The following is a 26,665-nucleotide window of genomic DNA, read 5'->3' on the forward strand; positions in this document are numbered from 1 at the left end:
GCGGAGGAGAGAGAGGATAGAAGAGTGGTGGAAGCCTCGTCAGTGGACAGGGGAGCAAACTGCTCAGGTGAGGGAAGCAAGGAGAGGACGATAGAAGAGAGGGAGTTAGGTGAGAGAGTTTTTAGGTTGCGTCGGGTGGTGGTAGAGTGAGGGGGTCATTGGAGGGAGGAGGGGAGCGAGATGGGAAGAGAAAAGGTGATAAAGTGGTGGTCGGATACAAGAAGAGGAGTCGCAGTGAGGTTAGAGGTGGAGCAGGATATGGTGAAGACCAGGTCAAGCACATTCCCAGCTTTGTGAGTAGGAGGAGATTGAGAGAGGTAGAGGTCAAAGGATGAGAAGAAGGTAAGGAAAGGCAGAGATTGTAAGGTTGCTGGCTGGATGTTGAAATCACCCAGAAGGATGAGTGGAGTACCATCCTCAGGAAAGACGGAGAGAAGGGTGTCCAGCTCGTCCAGAAAGCAGAAAGCAGACCAGGCGGGTGGTAGATTACCACAATGTTGAGCTTGATGAGTAGGGATACGGCAACTGCATGGGACTCAAAAGATGAGATAGACAGATGAGAGAGACAGGTGACAGTGTACAGACCAGACCAGTACAGCACACTAGACAGCTCAGAGCAGAAACTTCAAATGTGTTCTGGTAAGCAGGCCAGGTGTAGCACTTTTAAACTAGAGTGCCTCCTCCCACACAGCAATCAGAGGGTCGTTCAAAGTGGTCACCTGATACCTGATGACACATTGATATTGACGCTGCTTATTCAGCTTACAAATACATGCTGCCCCTCTCCACTCCTCTGCTCTCCACTGCATTGCAATACATTTTTTAATAGCAACCTGAGGAGGAATGCCATCATTCTCCCTCTCCTTCTCGCCGTTCCCTCTAAATGTTTACTCTGGGTTCCCAGGCGTTCCCTCTCATTTCCACCACTGCTTGAACCAGAAAATGATTTAGCCTCCATCTATTATTTATAAAACACAGATACAGAAAGGAAAACAAATCAAAAGTAGAAATCATGCACTTTTATAATGATAATATGATAGTATACCAGCAAATGTTAGCATGTTTGTTAGATAGCTAAAAAATCATACTTATGAAATTATTTCGGCATAATAACACTGAATCTAACATATTAACAACAATGCATGATCCAAAGTCTTTTTATCCCATAGAAAATAGTCAATTTTAAACATTCTCTACTAAACGGTTGAGTTGCCACACCATGGACATTTTTTACCATGAATTCACAACTCTACCATTTGGCAGAGCAGTTAAAAAAAATTTTTTTTGACCCATATAACATACATTTATATGGGTCAGACAGTTTTTTTGTTGCATCAAGTTACATAATTCTGTTCACCAGCTGAGCTCACCTGTCTGGAGTGAATCTTTAGTGGTTAACTTCCTTGTAGGAGGCGGTCTGAAAACACATGGCCTACTACAGTGACATCTTTTCTTTTTTTTGCATAACCTTAACCGAGTGGTAGAGATGGCTTAATCAGGTGTGTATCATGTATCTTGAATCATAGTACCATGAATATTAAGACAATGTTGTTTACTTTAGAACTTTATTTACCGTAGGGCTGTCCCGAATACAGCTTTTATTTATTTTTAAGATTCATACATGGGGAGGTTGTTTCCAGGATTGCCCCAGACTTTCCAGGTGTTTCCAGGACTGTTACAACATCCGGGGAACATTGGGCCCTGGGAACATTGGGCTGACCCCGTGTTTGCTTCATTCGCCCCACCCGTGTCTCCCTGTATAGAAGCTAAGCTAGCGCAGAAGCTAAGCTAACATGCTACATGAAACAACCACTGAGCGGTAGTCTACTGATAGGTATAACAGATGAATTATGTTTGCAGCATTAAATAAATAAACTCTAAGACAAAATAGAAAAACACACCGTTTCCAATATTTTACTTACGATTAAAAAATGGCATGGAAAACAACGTTTTGGTGGCTGAGTCTGCCGCACGGTGACGTAGAAGGCTGAAATTTTCCAGAGAGCCATTTAACAGGAAGTGCAAGATGAATCCAGAGTTTCGTCTTCCGGGGTCACGTCAAAGATACCTATATGAGGCCGTGCCTCATCCGCCCCGCTGCTTCATTCGTACCGGTTCTCCCCTACTACAGGTAGTTCATAGTTGTAATGTAACATTACAACCAGGGAGCTGGAATAAAACAGACACATCATTTCCAGTACCTACCACTCAGTCCAACGTACTCGCTGACTGCCCTCCACGCTACGGGCCATGTCGAAACCACCATGAGGTGTTATAATGAAACCCACAGCCCTTGCGGAGAGTATCCTCCGCTACATGTGAGAGTATCCTCCGCTATGTGAGAGTATCGTCCGCTACATGTGAGAGTATCCTCTGCTACATGTGAGAGTATCCTCTGCTACATGTGAGAGTATTCTCCGCTACATGTGAGTATCCTATGCTACATGTGATTGTGTGTGACTGTGGCGGGGGCTGATCATGTGTGAGGGGTCAGTGTGGGGTGAAAGGCCATGACGTAAGCCCCGCCCCCCAGCCAGCCCAACATGAGACGTTGACTCCGGGGGTTTAGTTCCCCTTTAACCATTTAAAATATAAGTTTCGAGGCTTTAGCGCTCATCCATTATTTTTCAAAGTGCTGCAAATCAGAGATTCAAATATTGAATGGAAAAACACCAGAATGTTAAGTGACTGAATAGGCTACTAATAAGATACAGCCAAAACACATTAAGATCTTTCCCGTTGTGCACCTCCCTCCTCTGTCCTGTCCTCCCTGTGGAGCCCTAACATCACTGCTATGTGTGATGTTTTAATATCTATAAATACAGATGCAAGCTCTGCCCTGCTCCTTTTAGGGTGCACCTGCTGCTGCCCTGCAGTTTCTCTCTTAAGGTCCTTACACATGCGTTTTTTTCGTTTGCACCCGTCAATACGATTTTTTGAACCTATATCAGTCAATGTCCCCCCACCCCCCCCCATCCCCGGACCAGGGTCAATTTTTCTGAAATTGGCTTCTGACGTGAAGACGTGTTGCTGTGATTGACAGGTGGGTCTAAATTTGCATTGCATTTTCATGCTGTATTTTCAGATCGCTCTTGGTGTGTAAACAGTCTTTAGTATGATGTCCACCCAAAGCTGGACAGAGCAGGGTTGGGTCCTTCTGCAGCTGCTGCTGGTGGCATCTCTCTCTGGAACTGAGGAGCCGGTGTGTCGGCAGATAGGGGAGCCGGAGATCCCTCAGCTGTCTAAGAATGGGCACATTATCTTGGGTGGACTCTTCCCTTTCCACAGCAGCTTCCCCTGGGAATGGAAAGACAGGCAGGACACCTACATGTACAGACCACCACCAGTGCAGTGCACAAGGTAAATCAGACTGTAGCAAGCTGCTTGACATACAGTAAGTAAGATAGAAGATTAGAAGAGCTGGGTAGATATAAAAAGGTTACATGCTGCCACTCCGACGTGCTGCCACTCCGACGTTCTGCCACTCCGAAATATCGGCACTCAGAAAGGGGGTCTATATTCCCCGTTTTTCACTAACCTCTCCCAGCCCCCACGCCAAACCTAACCTCCCCCCATGCCTAAACCTAACCTCCCCCAGACCCTAACCCAAAACCTAACCTCTCCCACCCCCACGCCTAAACCTAAGGTCGGCATTGCGGCTTCTATGGTGAACGACCGCCAGTCCGATAATGGAAGTTAACGTTCGGAGTGGCAGCATGTCGGAAAGGCAGAGGAACCCCATATAAAAAATAAATATTAAAAAAGGTTATCACGCTGAGTTACGAAATAAGAAATGTTTGCTCATCTCACTTTTAATTGTGTTTCATTTCATGGACATATTGGCTATGTATACAGTAACAACAACTATGTATAATTGTCTTGGTCAAGGTTGGTTTTCTACGGGTTCCAGTTTGCTCAGGCTATGCTCTTTGCCATTGAGGAGATTAACAACAGCACAGACTTGCTGCCTGGCATCTTTCTGGGCTACAAGATATATGATTCATGTTACTCCATTCCAAGGTCAATAAGGGTGACACTGGCCTTGGCTAATGGTAATGAGGATATATCCACAGCCTCCAAGGCACCCTGCACCAGACCGGCCCAAGTGCTGGCCATTATAGGAGAGTCCTCCTCTCCTTCCATGGCTATATCCACTCTCATTGGACCTTTTAATATCCCATTGGTGGGTAGTTTTTTTTCACTTAATGTATAATCATGTACTGTAATGGACCATGGCCACAGTTTGATCTATTTATTTAGTTTTATTTTCTTGATAATACAGAAACTATTATGTTGCACCTTGTCTGACTGCTCACAGTAAAGGCAGTTTTAAGATAATTAATGCTAATGTCCTCTATGTTTTCCTGTTTTTGTTGTGTTGTGTTGTTTTTCCATCCTCATCATGGGAATATCATTCCTTTCTACTCCCTAGATCAGCCCCACTGCCACCTGTGCTTGTCTCAGTGACAAAGTCCAGTACCCATCCTTCCTCAGAACAATACCCAGTGACTTCTACCAGAGCAGAGCTCTGGCCCAGTTGGTCAAGCACTTTGGCTGGACTTGGGTCGGGGGAATTAGGAGCTATAATGATTATGGCAATAACGGCATGGCCTTATTCGCAGAGACGGCCCAAAAGCTGGGCATCTGTCTAGAGTACTCTGTAGCCTTCATTAGAACAGATCCACCAGAAAAAATACAGGCAATAATTGACATTATCAAAGTTTCCACTTCCCAGGTGATTGTTGCTTTCCTCCCCGGCTTTGATTTGAAAATACTAATACATGAGATGGCCTCCCAAAACCTGACTGGGTACCAGTGGGTAGGCAGTGAGGCCTGGATCATTTCTCCCACCACTGCAACGATGAATGAACACTACATCCTGGATGGTGCTATAGGGCTGTCCATCGCCAAGGCACATGTCACAGGCATGAGAGAGTTCATGCTGGATGTAAAGTCACTCATTTCATCTCATAATGAATTGTTCACTGAATTATGGGAGACAGTGTTTGATTGTAGGTTCAAGCAGACGACGGGTTCAGGAGGGAATCAGAGATACTGTACAGGGTCTGAAGATCTGTCTGGGCAGCAAAACCGTTTCACTGATATGTCATACATGCCCTTATTTAACAATATCTATAAAGGAGTGTATGCTGTGGCTCACGCACTACATAGTGTTCTTGGCTGTAAAGAATTATGTGGCAATAAGATACAGCCAGATCCATTCACAGTGAGTTGAACACTGAAGGCTGAATGATAGTTCAACATTATGTGCTTCACATTAACTTTTTGTTGTTGCTTTTTTAATTTTTAACTGTATTTTGTTGAATAAATTGTTGCATGTCCATCATTCTGCAGAGATAATATGAGGTGGTTTACATTGAATGGAATACGTAAATTAATATCTATCTGCTTAGATTTTGCAGCTCATAAAAAAGGTTCAGTTCAAGACAAAGGAGGGGGAGGACGTTTACTTTGATGAGAATGGAGACCCAGCAGCAAAGTATGAAATCATAAACTGGCAGCCGACCGAAAATGGCAATGTGGAGTTTGTCACCGTTGGTCTTTACGACGCATCTTTACCTGCAGAAAAACAGCTAAATCTGCACACCAATTCCTTAATTTGGGCACAGAACTCAGAACAGGTTAATACTGTATGATCATTCATGGATTGTTAACTTGTGGGATTATTGTATCGTAATGTCGCTTTGATCAGAATTCCAAATGGTGACTTGTAAAGACAACAGCATATCAAAGTGTATCTCATATTGCTTTTTTGTTAATGCAGGTGCCTGTGTCAGTGTGCAGTGAGAGCTGTCTCCCAGGAACCCGTAAGGTCCTCCAGAAAGGAAAGGCGGTCTGCTGTTTTGACTGTATACCATGTGCAGAGGGAGAAGTCACCAACACCACAGGTACTCTAGTATTTTTTTGTTTCAATATTTTATTTAAAATGTTTCTGAACCACATACGAACAAGACAAACAAACAAAAACACATTATCAACATTCAGTATTAAGTCAAGTCAAGTCAAGTCAAGTCAAGTCAAGTTTATTTGTATAGCACATTTCATACACAGAGGCAATTCAAAGTGCTTCACATAAAATGGATGACAGGAAAATAAAAGAATAAAAGAAGAGAATAAAATGGACAATTAAAAGCATCACAACAAAACTTTAAAAAAGAGTATAAAAAGTGCATTAGGCAACTGGCGCAGCAGTTGCAAAAAGAGCTAAAAACGTATAGAGGACTCATTGGGTTTGCATAATAGAATAAATCAATTTATCTATATGGAGTCCCCCGACATCATGACTATAAACATGACTACACCACTGGCGCCCGAACGATTTTGCAATAAGGGGGACACAATATATATATTTTTTATTTTATTTATTTTTTTCTTTTTATAAGCGCGCCGACGAAAAATTTACGTTTTTATGGACGTTTGGATGATTTATTAGCCATATTTAGATGAATATCTCATTTTAAATTAACATTAGGATTATACTGTAGTGATGTAATTATTCAGTATTTTTCCTTTTCTCACTCACTTGGTGACCTGCTCTCCCTTTAGGTCATTTTATAATTACACTACAACAGACAGCAACACAGGCAGAAACACTGAACTTATTCGAAAGACAGTGCAAAACTTGTCATCTCAACACAAAAATAAAATAACAATAACCATATACGATTATAGCAGCAGCCAATGACAGTGAGTGCAGTACAGAGTCCGGGTCTGTCTGTCTCTCAGGTGTAATAATCCCACAATGATCACGGCTTTAACAAGAGTCACAGGCTGTGTAAACAGTGTAAAGTGGGCTCTCTGTAACTTGATCCCTGGGTCTGTCTGTCTCAGGTGTAGTGAGGACTCTAGACCATATTTCAAGCAGAAGGCCATTCGTGCATAATCTAATCCGATCACCCCCTGACGTCAGTCAAGTTCTAGTATGACGTGGTCAGTCAAAGTCTTAGTATGACGTCTGTAATGACGTCAGATATGACGTCAGTTAATTCTCACATATATAGCAAGGGTTCTACGTCACCTCTCTCTCTCTGGCCGAGCATAGCAGCAGCAGCTTCACGGCAGTCCATCTCCCCTGAAGCCGTCCTCCGAAGCGTTGTTTTGCTCCATATCTGCAGACCGAATCAGCATCCTCAAGCCTTCTCCACCCGTGGATATTCCCCGCAGATCTCTCAACGCTCCCCACTCCATTCCTGGTATGTCGAGTTCCGAGCCAGAGCAGTCCATGGACAGTGACGACAGCATCGCTTCCCTGTTCCGGACCGGCCATGGAGCGTACTTGCCTTCCGAGGTGTCTGACGAAGACGTTGGCGAAGCGGCCAGACCACAGGCTGCCAGCATAGCCCCGACGAGAAGGCCCAGCGCGCGTTCCCGTGGCATGGGGCGCGACACTGCGACGGCCCGTGATAGGAGAGCAGAAGACGAAGCGCCGCGCCGTGGACGCCCAAGAACGCGTGCGAGCGTGCCGGAGGGAGAGGCCGCTCGGCGCGGACGTGCGAGAGGCCGCGGGCGAAGACCAGTAGAGACAGCTGCCCCGAGAGCCGGGAGCCGCCGGGGAAATGCAGGCCGCGGGGCCGCCGCGAGATCCTTCCTGGTCGCACTGACCCCCAGGCCGCCGCCCCGGAAGCGGAAGCGGCCCCATTCGTAGCTCCGCCGAGCCGACAGGGGTCGTCAAGAGCCATTCTGCTGTCCCTGCTAGATGCTAGCAGATCAGTAGAAGCTCGTCTGAGCGCCCTGGAACCCCCCCCCCCCCCCATTCCCCCCACGTCCGCCGCAGCCCAGCTGGCGCAGCAGCCGATCCTGCCCCCGCCCGTGCAGCAAGCCGACGTGCTCCCCACCACCACCCAACCCGCCCAGATGAACACTCTGGCGTCCGCCACGCCCGCCATCCCATTTGGTATGCCTTTTGTTTCTCCCTGTGCCAATGTTTCTCCCAGGCTGAGGTCCAAGATTTTAAAGGGCAGAGACATTAATTTAGTTAGCATACTCCTGCCATCTCCCGAGTGTAAAAGGAAGGTTACGGGTGACCCAGATGGCCCCGTCTATTTAAAGTCGTCCGACCCCCGCCTGCCCAAAGACCTTTCCTTATGTGACTTCCTGAACACGTTTGGCGTCTACCGTGACGTGATTTGCGAAGTGTACCCAGAGCGCCGCCATGAGCTAGACAAATATCTAGCGCTAATAGGGGACCTCTACTCCAACCACGGTAAACTATTCTACCAATATCATAAAGCATTCTCCGCTAAAGCCGCCCTGATGATCACTCAGGCTAATACGCGGCTTAACTGGTCCATCATGGACATGCAGATATTCACGTCGCTGGTTAGCGGGCGGCCGGGGAACACCTGTTACTCGTGCGGTGAACCGGGGCACTCTGCACAATTCTGCCCAAAGGCGGCCTTTCAGTCCGGCGCCGCCCCCTCCACCAGCGGGTCCTCCCAGGTGCATACCCATACCCCCAGCTCCCTTTGCAGATATTTCAATGAAAACGTGTGCACATATCCCAAATGTAATTTCCTGCACGCATGTAGCACCTGCGGGGACGCCCACCCCCGCTCCGGCTGCCCGCAAAGGATCCCCCCCCACCAAAAAAGGGATATTGATTTACATTGCTTTGAAAACACCACATGTACTGTAGGTGTCCCTTGTGTTTTGATTAAATAAAGCGAGTTGATTGACAATTTATCTGGTCTGTGATCCGATCATTCCATCATTAAACGGCCACTAATAACAATAGTAATAATACAACTAAGAGGAAGGGGAAAAAAAACAAAAAACAAACATACATGTTAAAAGCCGACAACCTCTGGGGGGAGGATCCGGATTCGGATTCCGGACCCCTCATCGTACAATTCGGTTCACCATACAAACCCCGAAGTCACCCAAGTCCAACGCCAAGTCAAGTCACCCAGGCCAAGCCGGGAACCCCTAAGTCACTAAGTCACCAACCCCTAAGTCAGGGGGAAGATCCGGATCCGGACTCGGATTCCGGACTCCTCGTTGTACATTTGGTTCGCCATACAAACCCCTAAGTCATCCAAGTCCAGCGCCAAGTCAAGTCACTAAGTCACCCAGGCCAAGTCGGGAACCCCTAAGTCACTAAGTCACCAACCCCTAAGTCATCCAAGTCCAGCGCCAAGTTGGGATATCACTAAGTCACCCAGGCCAAGTCGGGAACCCCTAAGTCACTAAGTCACCAACCCCGAAGGCATCCAAGTCCAGCGCCAAGTTGGGAAGCGCCAGCCGTAAGTCACTAGGTCACCTACCCCCAAGTCACTAAGTCACCCAGGCCAAGTCTGGAACCCCTAAGTCACTAAGTCACCAACCCCTAAGTCATCCAAGTCCAGCGCCAAGTTGGGAAGCGCCAGCCGTAAGTCACCAGGTCACCTACCCCCAAGTCACTAAGTCACCAACCCCTAAGTCATCCTAAGTTCTGGAAACAATCTACTCCCCATGGCTCGCGACATCAGGCTCAGGCCTAAGACTGGCCCCCGGCTCCCCCGTTCCTCATCGCACCTCGTCATCACATGACAAGATCCTGGTTCATCCTGCACCTCAAGCGGACGCTCCCGCTGGTCTTCATCAGCTCTCCAGCTACACCCGCCCGGAGCAGGCAGCCATACCGTGGCCCAAAGAACCCTCCTCCCTTAATCGGCGAGCATGGCAACGAACAGTGTCCCGGGCTTCCGTGCCAAAATGTCTCGTTGGTGGTGGCTCCCCGAAAAGCACAGCGCCCAGTAAGGCGCAGTAAATCTCCCGGATCATTTTTGGGGGGAAGAGAGAGAGAGTCGAGAGAGAGAGTCAGGGTCAGTCAGAAGGCCAAGTCGTGCGGCGCGCAAGGCCCGACCGAGTTGGGAAGCGCCAGCCACAAGTAGGGGGATCAAGATCGAAGGCCCGTCCGGGTTTGGGAAGCGCCAGCCGCAAGTAGCCGTAAGTCGTTAAAAAAGGTTGAAGGCCAGAAAAGGCCAGAAAAGTACAATCAACTACTAATGTACCAAGATCGAAGGCCCGACCGAGTTGGGAGCGCCAGCCGCAAATAGCTGTAAGTCGCTAAAAGGTCGAAGGCCAGAAAAGTACAATCAACTACCGGTGCCCGCAGATCTCAATTAACCTCCGGTAATCAGATCTTCCTTTTGGGGGATCTCCTAGCCTATGCAGATGCCCTCCTCTTGCCTCAAGAGCAGCGCCACTGGCTAATGGAGTCATGCGCCAAAGTATTTGCCATGCATGCCGATTGCTAAATAAAGTTTGTTAAATCCTACCAACTGGCCTCTCATGATTGAAGTGAGGTCTCTAGACCATATTTCAAGCAGAAGGCCATTCGTGCATAATCTAATCCGATCACCCCCTGACGTCAGTCAAGTTCTAGTATGACATGGTCAGTCAAAGTCTTAGTATGATGTCTGTAATGACGTCAGATATGACATCAGTTAATTCTCACATATATAGCAAGGGTTCTACGTCACCTCTCTCTCCGATCATAGCAGCAGCAGCTTCACGGCAGTCCATCTCCCCTGAAGCCGTCCTCTGAAGCGTTGTTTTGCCCCACCCACCTCCCCAGTCCACCACCAACGAGTCGTGACTCCTGATCCCCCACTGGGGGGGGATCTCCTAGCCTATGCAGATGCCCTCCTCTTGCCTCAAGAGCAGCGCCACTGGCTAATGGAGTCATGCGCCAAAGTATTTGCCATGCATGCTGATTGCTAAATAAAGTTTGTTAAATCCTACCAACTGGCCTCTCATGATTGAAATAATCCCACAACGATCATGGCTTTAACAAGCATCACAGGCTGTGTAAACAGTGTAGTGGGCTCTAAGCGTCAGGGGCAGTTGTCCCCTCAGATTTTTTTATTTTTTATTTTTAGGGGGACCCAATTTTAAGGGGGACAAAATGTCCCCATGTCCCCCTTGTTCCGGCGCCAGTTGACTACACACACATAAAACATAGGTCTGGGTACGGTGTCCTCTTTTCCCTTACACGTGCGTCCCTCCCTAACCCTAACCCTAACCCAGTGATTGAGAAACAGCTGTCAGCAGTTAAAAGCGACGGTAAACATAAAAGTCTTTAGTCTATTTATAAAAGTAAGTAACGTTGGCGCAGATCTGAGGTCTTCAGGCAGTTTGTTACAGCTAGCAGAAGCATAGTGGGTAAATGCGGCCTTCCCATGATTTGCTTTGATCCTAGGGACAGTTAATAAGCTGGACCCTGCTGACCTGAGAGGTCTAGACGGTTCGTAGTGTGGGAGCAATTCAGCGATGTATTTTGGGCCTAGGCCATTAAGTGCTTTATAGACTAATAACAGTATTTTAAAATCTATTCTATGGCACACTGTCAACCAGTGTAAGGACTTAAGAACTGGAGTGATATGATCAGCTTTCTTAGTCTTCGTTAGAACTCTAGCAGCAGCATTCTGAATGAGCTGAAGTTGCCCAAGTTCTTTTTTGGAGAGACCAGAGAAAAGGCTATTGCAGCAGTCTAACCTACTATAGATGAAGGCGTGAATTAGTTTTTCTAGATCCTGTCTGGACATGTAGCCCCTAATTCTTGCTATATTTTTAAGATGATAAAAAGCTGATTTTCTGATTTACTTAATGTGGGAGTTAAAGTTTAGATCTGAATCAATAATAATGCCAAGATTTTTGACTTGATCCTTCAGGGATCGAGACTCAAGGCGTGCAGTGATTTTAAGCCTTTGTTATTTGGGACCAAAGACGATCACCTCTGTTTTGTCTTTGTTTAGCTGTAGGAAATTCTGGCGCATCCAGTTATTTATTTGGTCAATGCACTGGCACAATGATTCTATGGGAGCATAGTCAGCTGAGGAAAGAGTTATATACAACTGAGTGTCATTTGCGTAGTTATGATAGGCTACTTTGTTTTTTTTTTGCATAATTAGGCCTAGAGGGAGCATATAAAGATTGAAGAGAACGGGCCCCATAATGGATCCTTGAGGCATCCCACAAGTCATACTAGTTAGGTCAGATGTGTAATTGCCAATGGAGACAAAGTACTTCCTGTCTTGAAGATAGGACCTGAACCACTGGAGGACCATACCCGATAGTCCAACCCAGTTTTCCAGTCTGTCCAATAATATTGAGTGGTCAACAGTGTCAAATGCAGTGCTAAGATCCAATAGCACTAGAATCGAATTTTTGCCTGAGTCTGAGTTCATTCTAATATAATTTATGACTTTAGTAAGCGCGGTTTCTGTGCTGTGATGGGGGCGAAAGCCTGATTGGAGTTTATCTAGGAGATCATTTGAGGTTAGGAATCTATTGAGTTGTAGGTAAACAACCTTTTCAATTATTTTGCCTATGAAGGGGAGATTAGATATTGGTCTGTAGTTACTGATTACGATGCATCAAGGCTACGCTTTTTTAGTAGGGGTTTAATAACTGCAGTTTTCAGGGTCTCAGGAAAAGTGCCGGTCAAAAGGGAGCTATTAACTATTTGCAATAGGTCCGACGACAGGCAGTTATAAACACTTTAAAAAAAGCTTGTTGGAAGGGTATCGAGACAGCCTTGCACAGTTTCCTCTAAGATGTCGTGGTCGATAGCGCTGAACTGGGACAAATTTATCGAGCTAGGGATCTGCGGATAGGATGATGTCACAGCATTTATTGGTGTTGAGCCACTAATAGCCTGCCTGATATTAATAATTTTGTCCGTAAAAAAGGCAGCAAACTCATTACATTTGACAGTAGAGAGAAACTCAGGTGCTACACAGAGAGGCGGGTTAGTCAGTCTATCAACTGTGGCAAATAGAGTGCGTGCATTGTTCACATTTTTGTTAATGATATTGGAAAAGAACGATTGTCTCAACCTTTTCAGTTCGAGGTTGTAGGAGTGAAGGCTTTCTTTGTAAATGTCATAGTGAATATGAAGATTCGTTTTCCGCCATTTACGCTTAGCTTTCCTGCAATCTTTCTTTTTGCATCTAACGGATGCAGAATTTCGCCAGGGTGCTTTAATCTTGCCAGACAGCATTTTTAACCTAACAGGCGCCACGCTATCAATAGCATTCAGGATTGTTGAATTGAAATCAATAGTCAACACAGGAGAGGACTTAAAGCCCCTAGTAATAACTAAATCCAGGGTATGGCCTCGTTGTGAGTGGGCCCTGAAACATGTTGAGACAGATCAAAAGTGTCAAGTAAGATAGTCAGTTCTTTGGCAAAATTATCATTGGGGTTATCAATATGAATATTGAAATCCCCAGCAATAGATATACAGTCATGTTCCATGAAAATTAAGGAGAGTAGATCAGCAAATTCAACGAGAAAGATGCCTGAGTATTCTGGTGGTCTATAAATATTCAGCAGTAAAACAGTAGTTGAGCATTTCAGAATAGCAGCAAGGTATTCGAACGATGAGAAGTCTCCAAATGTTACCTGCTTACATTGAAACATATCAGAAAAGACAATCGCTACTCCCCCCCCCCTCTTATCAGCTCTGGGAGTGTCAATGAAGCTATAATTAGGCGGTGCTGATTCGGACAGAACAACCACTCTGTTATTCATATCGAGCCAGGTTTCGGTGAGGAACATTAGGCTCTTGGACAGGCGGGGGTGGGGCGTGTCGACGCTTGGGGGACTGCTCTTGGGGGAGGGGCAGAGAGCATGGTGGAGAGAGGGTGGGTCGGGGGGCGGGGAGCAGGTAGGAGGCAGTAAGGGAGGGGGCGGAGGGGGATGTAAGGGAGCGGACTGTGGGGGGGGCAGGTTTGGGGTCGGCAGTGGTGGGGAGGGGGTGGGTGGCATACCGGGTTGGAGATGGTGGAGGGGGGGGGGGTGCACTTTCCTGGCCCTGGGATTATCTGGTGTTGGATGATTGATGGCAAAAAAGAGCCTTGTGCCATCTCTGTTGAGTTGACCATTATGACTGTAGAGGTGACTGCGATCCCAGAAGAGATTGAAGTTGTCAATGAACTTCACATTATACCGAGGGCAGACAGTTGAAAGCCACGTGCTTAAGCCCAGGGACCTGGTGAATGTGTTGATTTTATATCCATTTGGGGGCAGAGGGCCACTAAAAAATGCCTCAATATCCAGTGTGGCCAGGAGCTTCAGTAGATCCAGGAAGTCACGTTTTAATGTTTCAGATTGTTCTTTTGGAATGTCATTGTCTCCGACATGAAGGGTAATCTTGTTTACCGAGCTGTGAGTAGACAAGATTTCAGGAATTTTCCTTGTTAAATCGCGGATCAACTCATTAGGGAAGAGAGTAGCGGTGTTGTTTTGTTTTTTTGTATTTGACATCCGAGTCTCCAATCAGCAAGGATGTTATTGGAGGCTGCGGCCTGCTAGCTCTTGTTAGCCTCCAAGCATCTGTAAGAATCAGAATCAGAATCAGAAAGACTTTAATGATCCCCGGGGGGAAATTGGGACAGGTTACAGCAGCTCGCACTCAGAACACACATAGCATAAAATAAAACAGTAGTAAAATACGATAAAGTAAGCAAAAATAAGTAAGTAGAGTAAAGTATCATAAAGTATAATAAAGTAGGATGTACATTACGTGTCAAATTGCAGTTATTGCACACTGGACTTATATTAATTAAGTCAGCTTGCCCATTACATGTGGCACAGTGTGTGACACAGTTAACCTATCGGCTGACATGTCTCCGAGGTGCTCTTTTAAGTGAGGCGTTAAAGAGTCCAATGGCCACAGGCAGGAATGATTTCCTGTGCCTCTCCGTATTGCATCTAGGTGGGATCAGCCTCTCACTGAACGTGCTCCTGTGTTTGACTAGCATGCCGTGGAGTGGGTGCAAGTCATTGCTCATGATGGAGCGTAGCCTGGACAGCATTCTCTTCTCCGACACCGCTGTCAGAGAGCCCAGCTCCAGCCCCACAATGTCCCTGGCCTTACGGATCAGTTTGTTGAGTCTGTTGGCGTCCGCTGCCTTCAGCCTGCTACCCCAGCACACAGAGAGGTCTGGCTTTCAGCCTATCCCGGTTCTCAGAGCGTTGATGGGTCGGGCCAGCATCCGTGTCGGCACTCGGTAATACAGGCACACCCAATAGCGGTTATTAAGTTGTGCTACCAGTCGCATAAGGTGCTTGTATGCTTATAAGACGTATTGTGCCCGTGATCCCACACAGGGGATCCATGGGGAACCAGTCTGGCGAATCGCCCGCAACCTCAACGAGGTAGGCTAGAAACTGGTCCCAAATGGCAGATCATTTCTTAAGTGAGTCAGTCCTCAGGAACCTAAGTCTCTCCATCCGTATAACAGAGGTCATATCCGTCAGCCACAATTGAAAAGAGGGTGAAGAGGGGGACTTCCATTCCTTCAGGATTAGTTTTTTGGCAACAGTTGTCCCTTGTGTCAGAGACTGTTGCACAGCTGTAGGGAAGTTCAGAGAAGACTGAGCAGCCAAAGATGGCGAGTTCTACTCTAGTATTATTTAATGGAACAGAGGATAATGCCTGTCAATTCAATATCAGCAAATAAATATTAAAATATAATACCACTACTTACATGTTTATATACAGTACGATTCATAGTAAAAATGGAGTTAATCATCAGTGCATGTGAATATAAAATTTTGGAGTACTGTATACTCCACGTCCGTTTCAGCTATTCGCTAATAACATTAACGCAAAAACACACTGCATAGAAGATGTCAACTCGTCTCACAACAACAGTGGAAAATTACTGGAGGTGTAGTTGTTGTGACTAGTAGTATCGCGAAAGTCAAGTTGTGCAAGTTGCTATTCAGACTGTAAACAGTGGAGCACGGACGCAAAAAAGGAAGTGATGGTGGCAGGAGAGGAAGCAGGAAGCCAGGAAAAAAAGTAGGGCTGTCCCAGAGTCTATTGGTCCCAGATTGGTCTGTAACAAACTACAGTAGCTTAAATGTACAACTCATGAAGGCCGGAGCCAGTGGGGTAAGCCAATTATGGCCCATTTCCACTGCTGGTAACGCGGGTTGTCATGCTATTTCTAGTACCACATCTGGCGAGGTTCCAGGGCTGTGGACCCAGTACCATACGGTGACGTGGAAACATTGCAGACGACTGATTGGTCAGACAGAATCGTGTTTACTGTGTCTTTACTGGATACTGTCAATGCTGGATACCAGTTTAGTGGCACTTACCTCTTGTGTGTAACGTTATTTCCCAAACTCTTCTATTATTTCCAACAGTCTTTTGTCTTGCTGCCTTCAGCTCTGGTGAAATAAAATAAAAATTTTCTCAGCCTTAACATGACAGTTGGCTTCAATTGTTTTGAGGATCCGCGGGTTTTAGTGGAGCCGTGGGTTTTCCTGGCGACTGGCCGGGCTGCTGGCTTCTCTTCTCCCTGTAGCGTAACCATGTCCTGCGCTATGTAGTGCGCGGTGTATGTAAATAACAACAAAGAAATATCCATTCTCCTATGGATATTTGTAATGGTCTCATTTGCTCATGGAGGTCACCAGCTCAGTGGCCTTGTGGTTTGAGTGTCCGCCCTGAGACTGGCAGGTTGTGAGTTCGATCCCCGGCCGAGTCATACCAAAGACTATAAAAATGGGACCCATTTGCCTGCCTGCTTGGCACTCGGCATCAAAGCGTTGGAATTGGGGGGTTAGATCACCATATGATTCCCGAGCGCGGTGCTGCTGCCGCTCACCGCTCCCCCAGGGGATGCGTCAAATGCGGAGAACAAATTTCGCACACTCAGGTGTGTGACAATCAGTGAGACTTTACCTTTATAGAGGCACCAGTATTTCATAAGCAGTTTAAAAGTTCTGTGTAGGGATTTCATTTTAATGTTAAACGTGTATGGCCCTGTTCTTTTTATAGCCTACTTCCTGGTATGGTCGCTGTGACTGACTACCCAGCGAGCATTTTTCGGTTGAAAAGACGTTTAAAAAACGTTTAGGGTCGACGTTGAAAAAACGACTTAGACCATATTTCACCAGGATCTTAAATTAAAAATCCAACGGCGGACACGGGATTCGAACCACGGATCTCCGCTTTATGAAGTGAGCTATACGTTCACTAGAAAGATACTGGGCTCCAGGCATATATAGGGGTGGGCAATTATTTTTCATGGGGGGCCACATGAGAAACCCAGATTGTTGCAGGGGGCCGAATAAATATTGTCATGCCGTAACCCATGGATGGGTAACTTTGATGATAGAGAGGGCCACAAAAAATGTCCTCGCTACCAGGTTTTGCTGAGGGCCGAACGGCGCCAGCGCGAAAAATTTGGTGCATTTGAAGCCAGGTTTAGAGGAATAACTCATTTTAAATTAACAGTTGTGATGTCATTATTCAGTCTCAACCACCAATATTTGATCCTTTTCTCACTCACTCCTATGTCACCACCTGCTCTCAGGGCTTGAAATTAACTTTTTTGACCACCTGCCAATATGGCTGCTAGATTTTAAAGTTACCAGCCAATTAGAATTTCCACTAGCTGAAATGTTTTTCTTGAAACAAATCAGAATGATTTGACAGAATCGAGTCTTTTGTCACTCAATGACAAAAGACGTCATTGAGTGCCAATGACGTCTAAAGACGTCAATTCAAATAGTAACGTAGAGTGCCAATGACGTCTAAATATGTCAATTGCGTTTTTTGGCGGTGGGACGTGGATCAAAGCCTGATGCATCTCCTGTAAAAATATGGGGGATGTTGAAGGTGTATAAGCTATTTTACGGACCCATTAGGTGGCAACAGTGCTCTCCAGATTAGAGAAAGGTGAGGAAAAAACAGAGAAGAAGCCGTGGGGAAACGGAAACCGATGCATGCTGTAACGTTAGCTGTGCCTGTGAACAGCAGCAATCTGCTCCCACAATTGAGCCTTTCTGTCTGTTGCGATAGTTTCTCCATATGATTAGTTGCCAGAAAAGGAGCACCCGACACCAGCGTCTTTCTGAAAAGATCAATTATTCTCAGCTGGGAGCGCTGGGAGCCGGCGCACAAAAACGGCGGAGCGCTGTGAAAATAGACGCTGTGCAGCGCACTTTGAAACGTGCAGCAGAAAGTTCAGAGCAGCAGAGAGCCACCAGAGACACTCCCACGGAGGAGGAGTTTGCAGTTGAGGGGGGTGGGGCACGCAGGGCACCATACAACACCGACCCAGACAGCAGGCTCGATGGACAGATTGGCAAACACAAGCTAGAATACCTGATGCCCACCAGCAGTAAATCAAGACCAGCAAGAAGGTGTAGGGTCTGCGCACGCAGGGGCCAGCGCTGCTGGTTGCAGCTAAAAAATATTATTTTGCCATCAAAATTCCTTTGTTTTCGCTGTTTTATTGAAGGAAATTATTTTTGAGGTGTCACTACATGAGAAAATATTAGCTTCAGAGTCAGTGATGTGCTTGAAATGCTTCATTTCACAAAAGGCTCATTATCTCAGCTTCTAGTTTGAAACGTCTGTTTTTGGTGAAACCAACCTATCTTCTACTGCTGATAACTAAAGAACGGAAAATGATATCAATAAACTTTTTTTTGCTGATGATACAAGAGAGTCTCATCGTTCTTTGGGCGTGTTCAGTGTTTACATAGTAATATCACACAATATTCTGTGGGTCTTGAGAAATCACTGAAAACGCTCTGAAAGGGCTGGCACTGGGAGCATCCGTTTTCCAGAAATGGCTGGCAGCCAATGAGTTAAGTATCAGTAAGTGTCCCGGGATGATCAAAGCCTGTGTTGAGGGTCACACAAACAAAAATGCAGTCTTGAAGCTAGATAAATCCAAAACCAATGAGTTATTTGAGTTATTTAGATTTCTACTTCAATGTAGCCTTTTAGTCATAAAGATTATTGAAAGATATTCCATATTCCAGACTGAAATGCTATAACAGAAGTGGAGTATTGGCCAGAATATGACATGAACATTTGGACACTTATTCAGCGGGTATCTTGCATGTTGCGTTCAGGTGCACTGTGTGTGTCAATTTTTTTTTTTTTTTTTTGCAATTCCATCGCGGGCCGCATCCGGCCTGCCGGCCGTATTTTGCCCATGTATGATATAGTCTATTACTATCTCGTACATAACTTGTACATGATTGTACGGCACCACAGGCTAAACAATCAGAAACAGGTATATTTTATATCATGTGTGCCAGACTATTATATTATGTAACAATAAAATTATATTGACTGTGTGTGCGTCTATGTAGGCTGTACGGCTTCAGAGGCTTCATTTAACACCGGCAACTCAGGGAGAACACAGCCTTGTAGCCTATACAGTCTGTAAATAATATAGTATGCCCAGAGCACCTCCTTCTGCAGTTGGGGTGTAGACCGGTGCAGAATTGTGTGGTCTAGTGACTAGATTCTAGTCAGTCACAGCTAGCGACTAAGTAGTACTTGCATGCGCATTACTGCGGGAACTCAATTCATTATTTTATAGCGCTAAAGTATTAATTGTGTCCTGGAAGCTTTTTGCTGGCAGCAGCCTATAAAGTCCCATATTTATGATATTTCATGTGACATAAAATGCATTGAAATGTACTGTTTGTGTAGACCAGATTTCAACTCTCAGTTACACAATAAATCAGACAAATGCCAATTCACACACTATCAATATTGTCTCTATTTCAAGCTACAACGAACGTTTTAACAATATGATTAACTAAATTGTGTTTTTTGACACGTTGACGTTGTAACCGCATTTTAGCTGGTTGAAAAGAGGGTGAAATTAGGTCTGAGACGTTCAAACCCAATATCACCCAGATTTCAACTAAAAATCAACGTTGAAAAAACATTTTGTGCTCACTGGGTACATACAGCACCAAAGTCACGCCGGCTAAAGTCACATCCTCTCCTGCATTCAACATATAGCAGGGGATTTCATACACCATTCATTTTCCATCTACAGCTTTTAAAATTATGTTCCGTGTAGGGATTTAATTTTAACGTTATACAAACGGAGGGCGAAGGGCAGATATGCTGTCGCTATGACGGCCAGTTGTGGGCGGAGGCGAGTAAACTTGCGGTGGAAGAAGACAGTGTATCAGGTCAAGACGAGTAAAGCCAAGTTGAGACGAGCTGTACTATGCAGTATCATGTGGTGGAAATGAGCCATTAATTGCGACGATCCCCTGCCCCCGGGGATCTTTTTTTTTTTACAAAATAATTGAATCAGTATTCACAAAATAATTTGCAATGTAGCTGTCATGGCATGGTAATGGCTACTTTCTATACATAGCTATCTGGTGGTCATATAGTTATGGAACCGTCTATCTGTCTAGAAGAAATTAGCAAGTGCAAATACCTTGAAGCCGACCCTTATGGCCCTTTAGACAATATTTTGGGGGTATCTAATTGTTTTCAAATGGTCCTACCCCTAACCCTACACTAAGCCTAACCCACCCACCCACATCCCCATGGCCACTCCCCTTACCGACCCCTTGATCCCCAGCTCTCTATGACCTTCCTAGTGTCATGAGAGAGAGAGTGGCGTCAGCGGAGGACCAACATGCGAGACTCATTAGCGAATGAACAGCCAGGAATGGGTATCGCGCTACTTTTGCATGCTAAAATAAAGCTGATAATGTACAATTTGATTCAAGCGGGGAAAAACCCTTTCAGAGTACAACACAAACTGTCTATTTTGCTGCAACTCGACAGTGCTGCTTAATCCAGGACCTTACTTCCTGGAACTCTTGAGAGTAAAAAACTGGTCCATTGGAGTGAATGGATATGTCGGGACTCTTCTATCTACATGGCTCTGGACCTTCCTATGGCCCTTTTTCCCCAACCCCGCCCCCTTCCTTGACCCCTGTCCACCCCACATCCCCTTAGCCACCCGTTGAACCCCGACTCAGTATGACCTGCCTATCTCTAGCTACGGTCCATTTTCCCTAGTCCCGCTCCAATCCCTCACCACACCCCCTTCCACCACCTACATCCCCCTAGCCAGTCCCCCCTACCCACCCGTTGAACCCCGACTTGATCCCTACGTATCCCTCGCTATGGCCCCTATTCCCTAACCCCGCCCCTTCACCAAATTTGTAGTGACTGACTGAGTGAGCTTTGCCATCTTCTGACCCCGGCCTGGCTTGCTGCCACCGCTGTGGGAAAATAGGGGAGCTAGTCAGGAAATGTAATATCTGTTTTGATTTTAACTTGTAGATTCCATCACCTGTGAGCGATGCCATCCTGAATTCTGGTCAAACAAGAAGAGAGATGACTGTGAGAAGAAGGACACAGAGTTTCTATCATATGAAGAGATTATGGGGGCACTGCTCGCAGCGGCGGCCCTGTTAGGAACTTGCATGACTGCTATGGTGGCTTTCATCTTCTTCAGATACAGGAACAGCCCCATAGTCAAGGCCAACAACTCTGAGCTAAGCTTCCTGCTGCTCTTCTCCCTGGCTCTGTGTTTCCTGTGTTCTCTGACCTTCATCGGCCGGCCCTCTGAGTGGTCCTGCATGCTGCGACACACAGCATTTGGGATCACCTTTGTCCTCTGCATGTCTTGTCTTCTGGGGAAAACTATAGTGGTGTTACTCGCCTTCAGGGCTACACTTCCAGGTAGTAATATCATGAAATGGTTCGGCCCTGCTCAGCAGAGACTCAGTGTTCTGGCTTTCACTCTCATACAGATCCTGATTTGCATACTTTGGCTAACTCTCTCTCCTCCTTTTCCTTTCAAGAATTTTAAACACTTTAAAGACAAAATCATCTTAGAATGTGCATTAGGTTCAGCTGTAGGCTTCTGGGCTGTGTTGGGGTATATAGGAGTCCTGGCTATGTTATGTTTCTTTCTAGCTTTTTTGGCTCGGAACCTGCCTGATAATTTCAATGAAGCCAAATTTATCACCTTCAGCATGCTGATATTCTGTGCGGTCTGGATGACCTTTATCCCTGCATATGTCAGCTCTCCAGGGAAGTTCAGTGTTGCTGTGGAGATATTTGCAATTCTGGCCTCCAGTTTTGCACTGCTAATCTGTATTTTCATTCCAAAATGTTACATAATCTTAGTGAAGCCAGAAAAGAATACAAAAAAGAACATGATGGGTAAAATGTAATCAAAATCATCATAACAAGTGAATATAATGAGTTAATTTAATAGGCATAGTAGAACTCCAGGTTATGAATATAACCCAGGTTTTACGAAACAAGGTGAGAAGTCTCTCATGATGGGACTGAGTCCTCTCAGGTCCCTGACAGAAGTAAAAATTATCTACACAATATAACATATTAATCGAATATTAAGCATGATCCAGATTTTGATTACCCACAATCATGAAAACAAATTTTTTTGAAAATCATGATGGAACGTGCTGCATTCCTCTTAGCAATGTTGCTCTTGTTTTGTCTTATAATGTAAATCCAGCGGACCCCTTTCTCTCACAGTGGTGTACACCGCCTCTCCCCCAAAGCCCAAATACGCTGTGGTGCGTGTAGTTTCAGCTCGAGTCGAGCACAGAGACCCAACGTATTTGTCAGTTTATTTTTTATGTTTATTCTTCCTTGGTAGAAGATGACAGTTCAAAGAAATCCATTTTTACTTTGTTTCGAACCTCGGATTATCACACTATGCCAAGCTGCTTCCCAGCAGCAAACCTACTGGATAATGTCCATTTTCTCAAAACTGACCCCTATAAAACCATCCATTGCGCCTGAAGGCGTCATGGCCATTGGTCATAGCACAGCCACCCGCTCTGCCCCCGTGATCGCCACATCATGTCCGTGCTATGAGCCAAGACCGTCTCTTGCTTTGGCTGTCGGAACGAAACACTTCTGCCCTGAGCCCACGGACATTCACCACATGTGTGAACACAGCGCAAGCTCCCCTCCGTGCGAAGGGGATACGTGTCTGTTTACCTCAATGACGCACTCAAAGCGGCAGACTTGAGGGACCTCGCCATCGCGCACACAAGGGCGGTGACAGACCACCTACAGACCCTGGGGTTTTTGATAAACTGGCAGAAGAGCTGCCTCGCCCTGGTCCAGGTCACGACCTTCCTGGGGCTGGTGTTGAACTCGCTGGCCATGAATGCGCGGCAAGCCCTATGCCTGGGGTGCACAGCCTTCATGCATCAGTGTGTCGTGTTGCTGGGGCACATGGCTGCCGTGCTTCCACTGGGTCAACTGCACATGCGTCTGTTCCAGATGTGGTTCCTCAGTCACCGCCTGGACCTGGGCATGGACCGTCAATGCAGAGTGTCCTTGACAAATCTGGCCTGATGGGCGTGTGGACAGACCCTCACTGGCTCTCCACAGGCATGCGAGTGGGGCCCGTTCCACTCAGGCGTGTCATTCGCACCGACGCCTCGCTATGGGGTTGGGGCGCATTATGCGCATTGGAAGCTGTTTGCCGGGCTCTACGCCACTTCCGGCATCAGATACGTGTTTGCCACGTCCTGATTCGCTCGGTCAAAATGGCCACGATCGCCTACTTGAACAAGCAGGGCGGTGTACGGCCGAGAGCCCTGAACCAAGTGGGCGGCGGAGATGCACCTTTGGGCGCACTCCCGCCTGCTCTCCTTGTCAGTGGGACACTTACCCGGCCGGCTGAACTTCGGAGCAGACTTGTTGTGGCGGAGCAACCCCTGGCAGACAGAATGGCGGTTACACCCCCAAGTGGTGGAACAGATTTGGGCCAGATTCGGACGCGCCCATGTCGATCTCTTCGCATCGCGGCTCCCAACGCACTGTCCCCTGTGGTTCTCTGTCGAAAACGACGATCCCCCCTTGGGTCACAATGCACTAGCACACGTGTGGCCCAGGTAGAGCCTTTACGTGTTTCCCCCCTCCCCCTGATCCAGTCTGTCCTTATGAGTGAAGGAGCAGGGCCTGCGACTTACCCTGGTGGCTCCGCAGTGGTCGCAGCAGATCTGGTTCACGGAGCTCATCCTGCTGCTGTGCCGGTAGGACCTCATGTCGCATGGCGAAATACTCCACCCCGCCCCTTCCAGATGAAAGTTGGCGGCCTGGTCCCTGAACGGCAGCGCCTGTTAGCTCAGGGTTTGCCCATGAGCGTGGTGCACACCATACAGAGCGCTAGGGCTACGTCCACGCACTCTCAGTACGCTTACAAGTGGCGAGTTTTCTCACACTGGTGCACGGAATGGAACAAGGATCCAGTGTGTTGTGGTGTTCAGCCCATCCTCTGTTTCCTGCAGAGCCTGTATGATGCGGGCCAATCCCCTCAGTCCCTCAAAGTCTATGTGGCTGCCATATCGCAGGATGCTCCCCATTTATTTCCCTTCGATCACCATGTGGGTGATCGAAGGGAAATAAATGGGGAGCATCCTGCTGGTCTCCCGGTTTTTGAAGGGGGTGCGCAGGCTACAACCACGGGTGCGGAATGTCTTCCCTAAATGGGACTTGGTCACGGTGTTGGAGGAGCCATTGGAAACTATGGATCTGAAGTTCCTGTCCTTCAAGACTGCGATGTGTTAGCCTTGTCTTCAGGCAAAAGGGTTGGCGACTTGATTGCCCTGTCAGTCCAGCAGTCTTGCTTGGTATTTGCTGATGACACGCGGAGGGTTAAGCTTCAGCCCAACCCCGCGTACCAGCCTAAGAATATCAACGCTAGCTTCAGGTGTATGGTTGTAGACCTGGTGACTTTTTGTCCCCCTCCTTTCAGCTCAGAGGAGCGACAGTTGAAAACGCTTTGCCCAGTGAGGGCAATCCTGACCTATGTGGCCAGGACACACACGCTAGAGAGCTGCGTGGGCCTGACATCTCTGCCCGAGCCCTCCCCGACCCGTGACATGCAGGCCCGTGCCCGGCCCGGATGAGTTATGAAATTAATTGGCCCGAGCCTGCTGCGATGACACATCTCCCCCTGTCTCTCTGTTCCTCAGCTGCTGCGGCGCGGCCGTCCTGCTCCTGCAGCCTCTCTGCCTGTCTCTATTTGACTCTCTCTCTCTCTGTTCTGGAGCTGTCCGCTGTACACGGAGGGACACGGGACACACAACTTGTTTTGTTGTTTTTTACACACTGACACAGCACGCTGTCTGTCGCTGACTGAGCGGAAAGCTACATGTCATGACATGAGTATGAATGGCAGACTAACGTCCCGTGAGGGTCTGTGTGTGACTGTGTGGCTGGGGGAGTGTCTGTGCACTCCTCCTCCTTCTTCCTGACTGTGCTCTGCTGTGTAAAATTAAGCGAGTAATACAACGTTATTTAATTTAATTTAATTATTGAAACGGGCCCGACCCCGTCCCGGACCTATTGATAAAAAAAAGGGGGAAAAAGCCCGGCCCCGGCCCATATTGGCCAGGCCCGAGGGGCCCGTGAGTGTCCCCTCGGGCTTGCAGCTCTCTAACAGACGCTGCGCACCTGTAACCAGTTGCTGGTTTGCTTTGGGCCACGGGCCCTGGGTGGGGCACTGTCGAAGGAGCGCTTGTCGCACTGGATAGTGGAGGACATTGCTTTGGCTTACTCTGCTGTGGGGAAGGTTCCCCCGGAGGGTATTAAGGCCCACTCTATGCGAGGTGTTGTGACATCCTGGGCGTTGTTGCGTGGTGTCAGTGGAAGACGTGTGCAGCTGCCTCATGGTCTACGCACCACACTTTCGTGGCCAGCGTGCCCTTTGCGCATGCTGTCAGCCACCAGGCGGTAGGTCCTTAGTCACTCTTATGCCTAAGGATTGCCATGGGCTGAGGCCATGTGCTCCGTTGCCAGTCTCGGGTCTCAGGGTCGCACGAGATGCTTCCTTGCAGTAAGGTTGGTTGGATAATTGACATACTGTAGTGTGAGAATCCCAAGTTCGTAACGAAGTAAAACGTCTGTGTTGTCCTAATAATAATAATAATTCATTTATTTGATATAGCGCTTTTCAAAACCCAAAGACGCTTAACAGAGAAACAAAAGACAAGCAACAGGCAACAGAAACAGGCAACAGGCAACATATACAGGTAACAGGCAACAGATACAGGGAACAGGTACAAATAACAGTGGCGGTTCAGGGCAAGGTTGTATGGAGAAGCAGAGGAGAGGAAGATAACAGGAGGGAGGGGCAGGGGGGGTGGGGGGCGGAGGGTGATGGTTTGGAGGAGGTGGTCAGGGGTAGGGGAGGTTGTAAGCTTGGGAGAACAGATAGGTTTTAAGTCGGGTTTTGAAAGTGGGGAGTGAGGGAGAGTCTCGGACAGTCTGGGGGAGGGAGTTCCAAAGTCGGGGTGCGGCGCGGGAGAAAGCACGGTCACCAAAGGTTTTGAGTCTGGATGGGGGGATGATGAGGGTGGCAGTAGAAGAGGATCAGAGTGTACGGGAGGGGCGATGGGGGATGAGGAGGTCAGTCAGGTAGGGGGGGCTAGGCTGTGGAGGGCTTTGAAGGTGAGGAGGAGTAGTTTGAAGTTGATGCGTTGCTTGACGGGGAGCCAGTGGAGAGAGTGGAGGACAGGGGTGATGTGATCGCGGGACCGGGTGTGAGTGAGCAAGCGGGCGACTGAGTTTTGGAGGGAACGGGAGGTGATGCCGGTGAGGAGGGAGTTGCAATAGTCGAGGCGGGAGGAGATGAAGGCATGGATGAGGGATTGAGCAGCAGGGGGGGAGAGGCAGTGTCTGACTTTGGCGATATTGCGGAGATGGAAATATGAAGTTTTGACAACGGAGCTGACGTGGGGATCGAAGGAGAGGGTGGGGTCCAGGATGAAACCAAGGTTGCGAGCCAGGGGGGAGGGGGTGATGGTGGAGTCGTCAATGGTGAGGGTGATGGGAACGGTTTTATTGAGGGTGGATTTG

At 47.3% G+C, this 26,665-nt stretch overlaps 1 protein-coding gene across 1 annotated transcript; it reads left to right on the forward strand.

Moving 5' to 3' along the window:
- Positions 1–3,118: 3,118 nt before the first annotated feature.
- LOC310800266 (extracellular calcium-sensing receptor-like) lies at positions 3,119–23,155 on the forward strand (the record flags this gene model as incomplete). Its single annotated transcript, XM_083662842.1, has 8 exons — positions 3,119–3,360; positions 3,889–4,183; positions 4,433–5,002; positions 5,424–5,555; positions 5,786–5,909; positions 21,095–21,982; positions 22,322–22,403; positions 22,774–23,155. The coding sequence occupies 8 exons, from the start codon at positions 3,119–3,121 to the stop codon at positions 23,153–23,155; spliced, it is 2,715 nt and encodes a 904-aa protein (XP_083518968.1).
- Between the last annotated feature and the right edge of the window lie 3,510 nt (positions 23,156–26,665).

Source organism: Poromitra crassiceps (genome assembly GCF_964638095.1).
Source record: "Poromitra crassiceps genome assembly, chromosome: 29".
Classification (NCBI taxonomy): Eukaryota; Metazoa; Chordata; class Actinopteri; order Beryciformes; family Melamphaidae; genus Poromitra; species Poromitra crassiceps.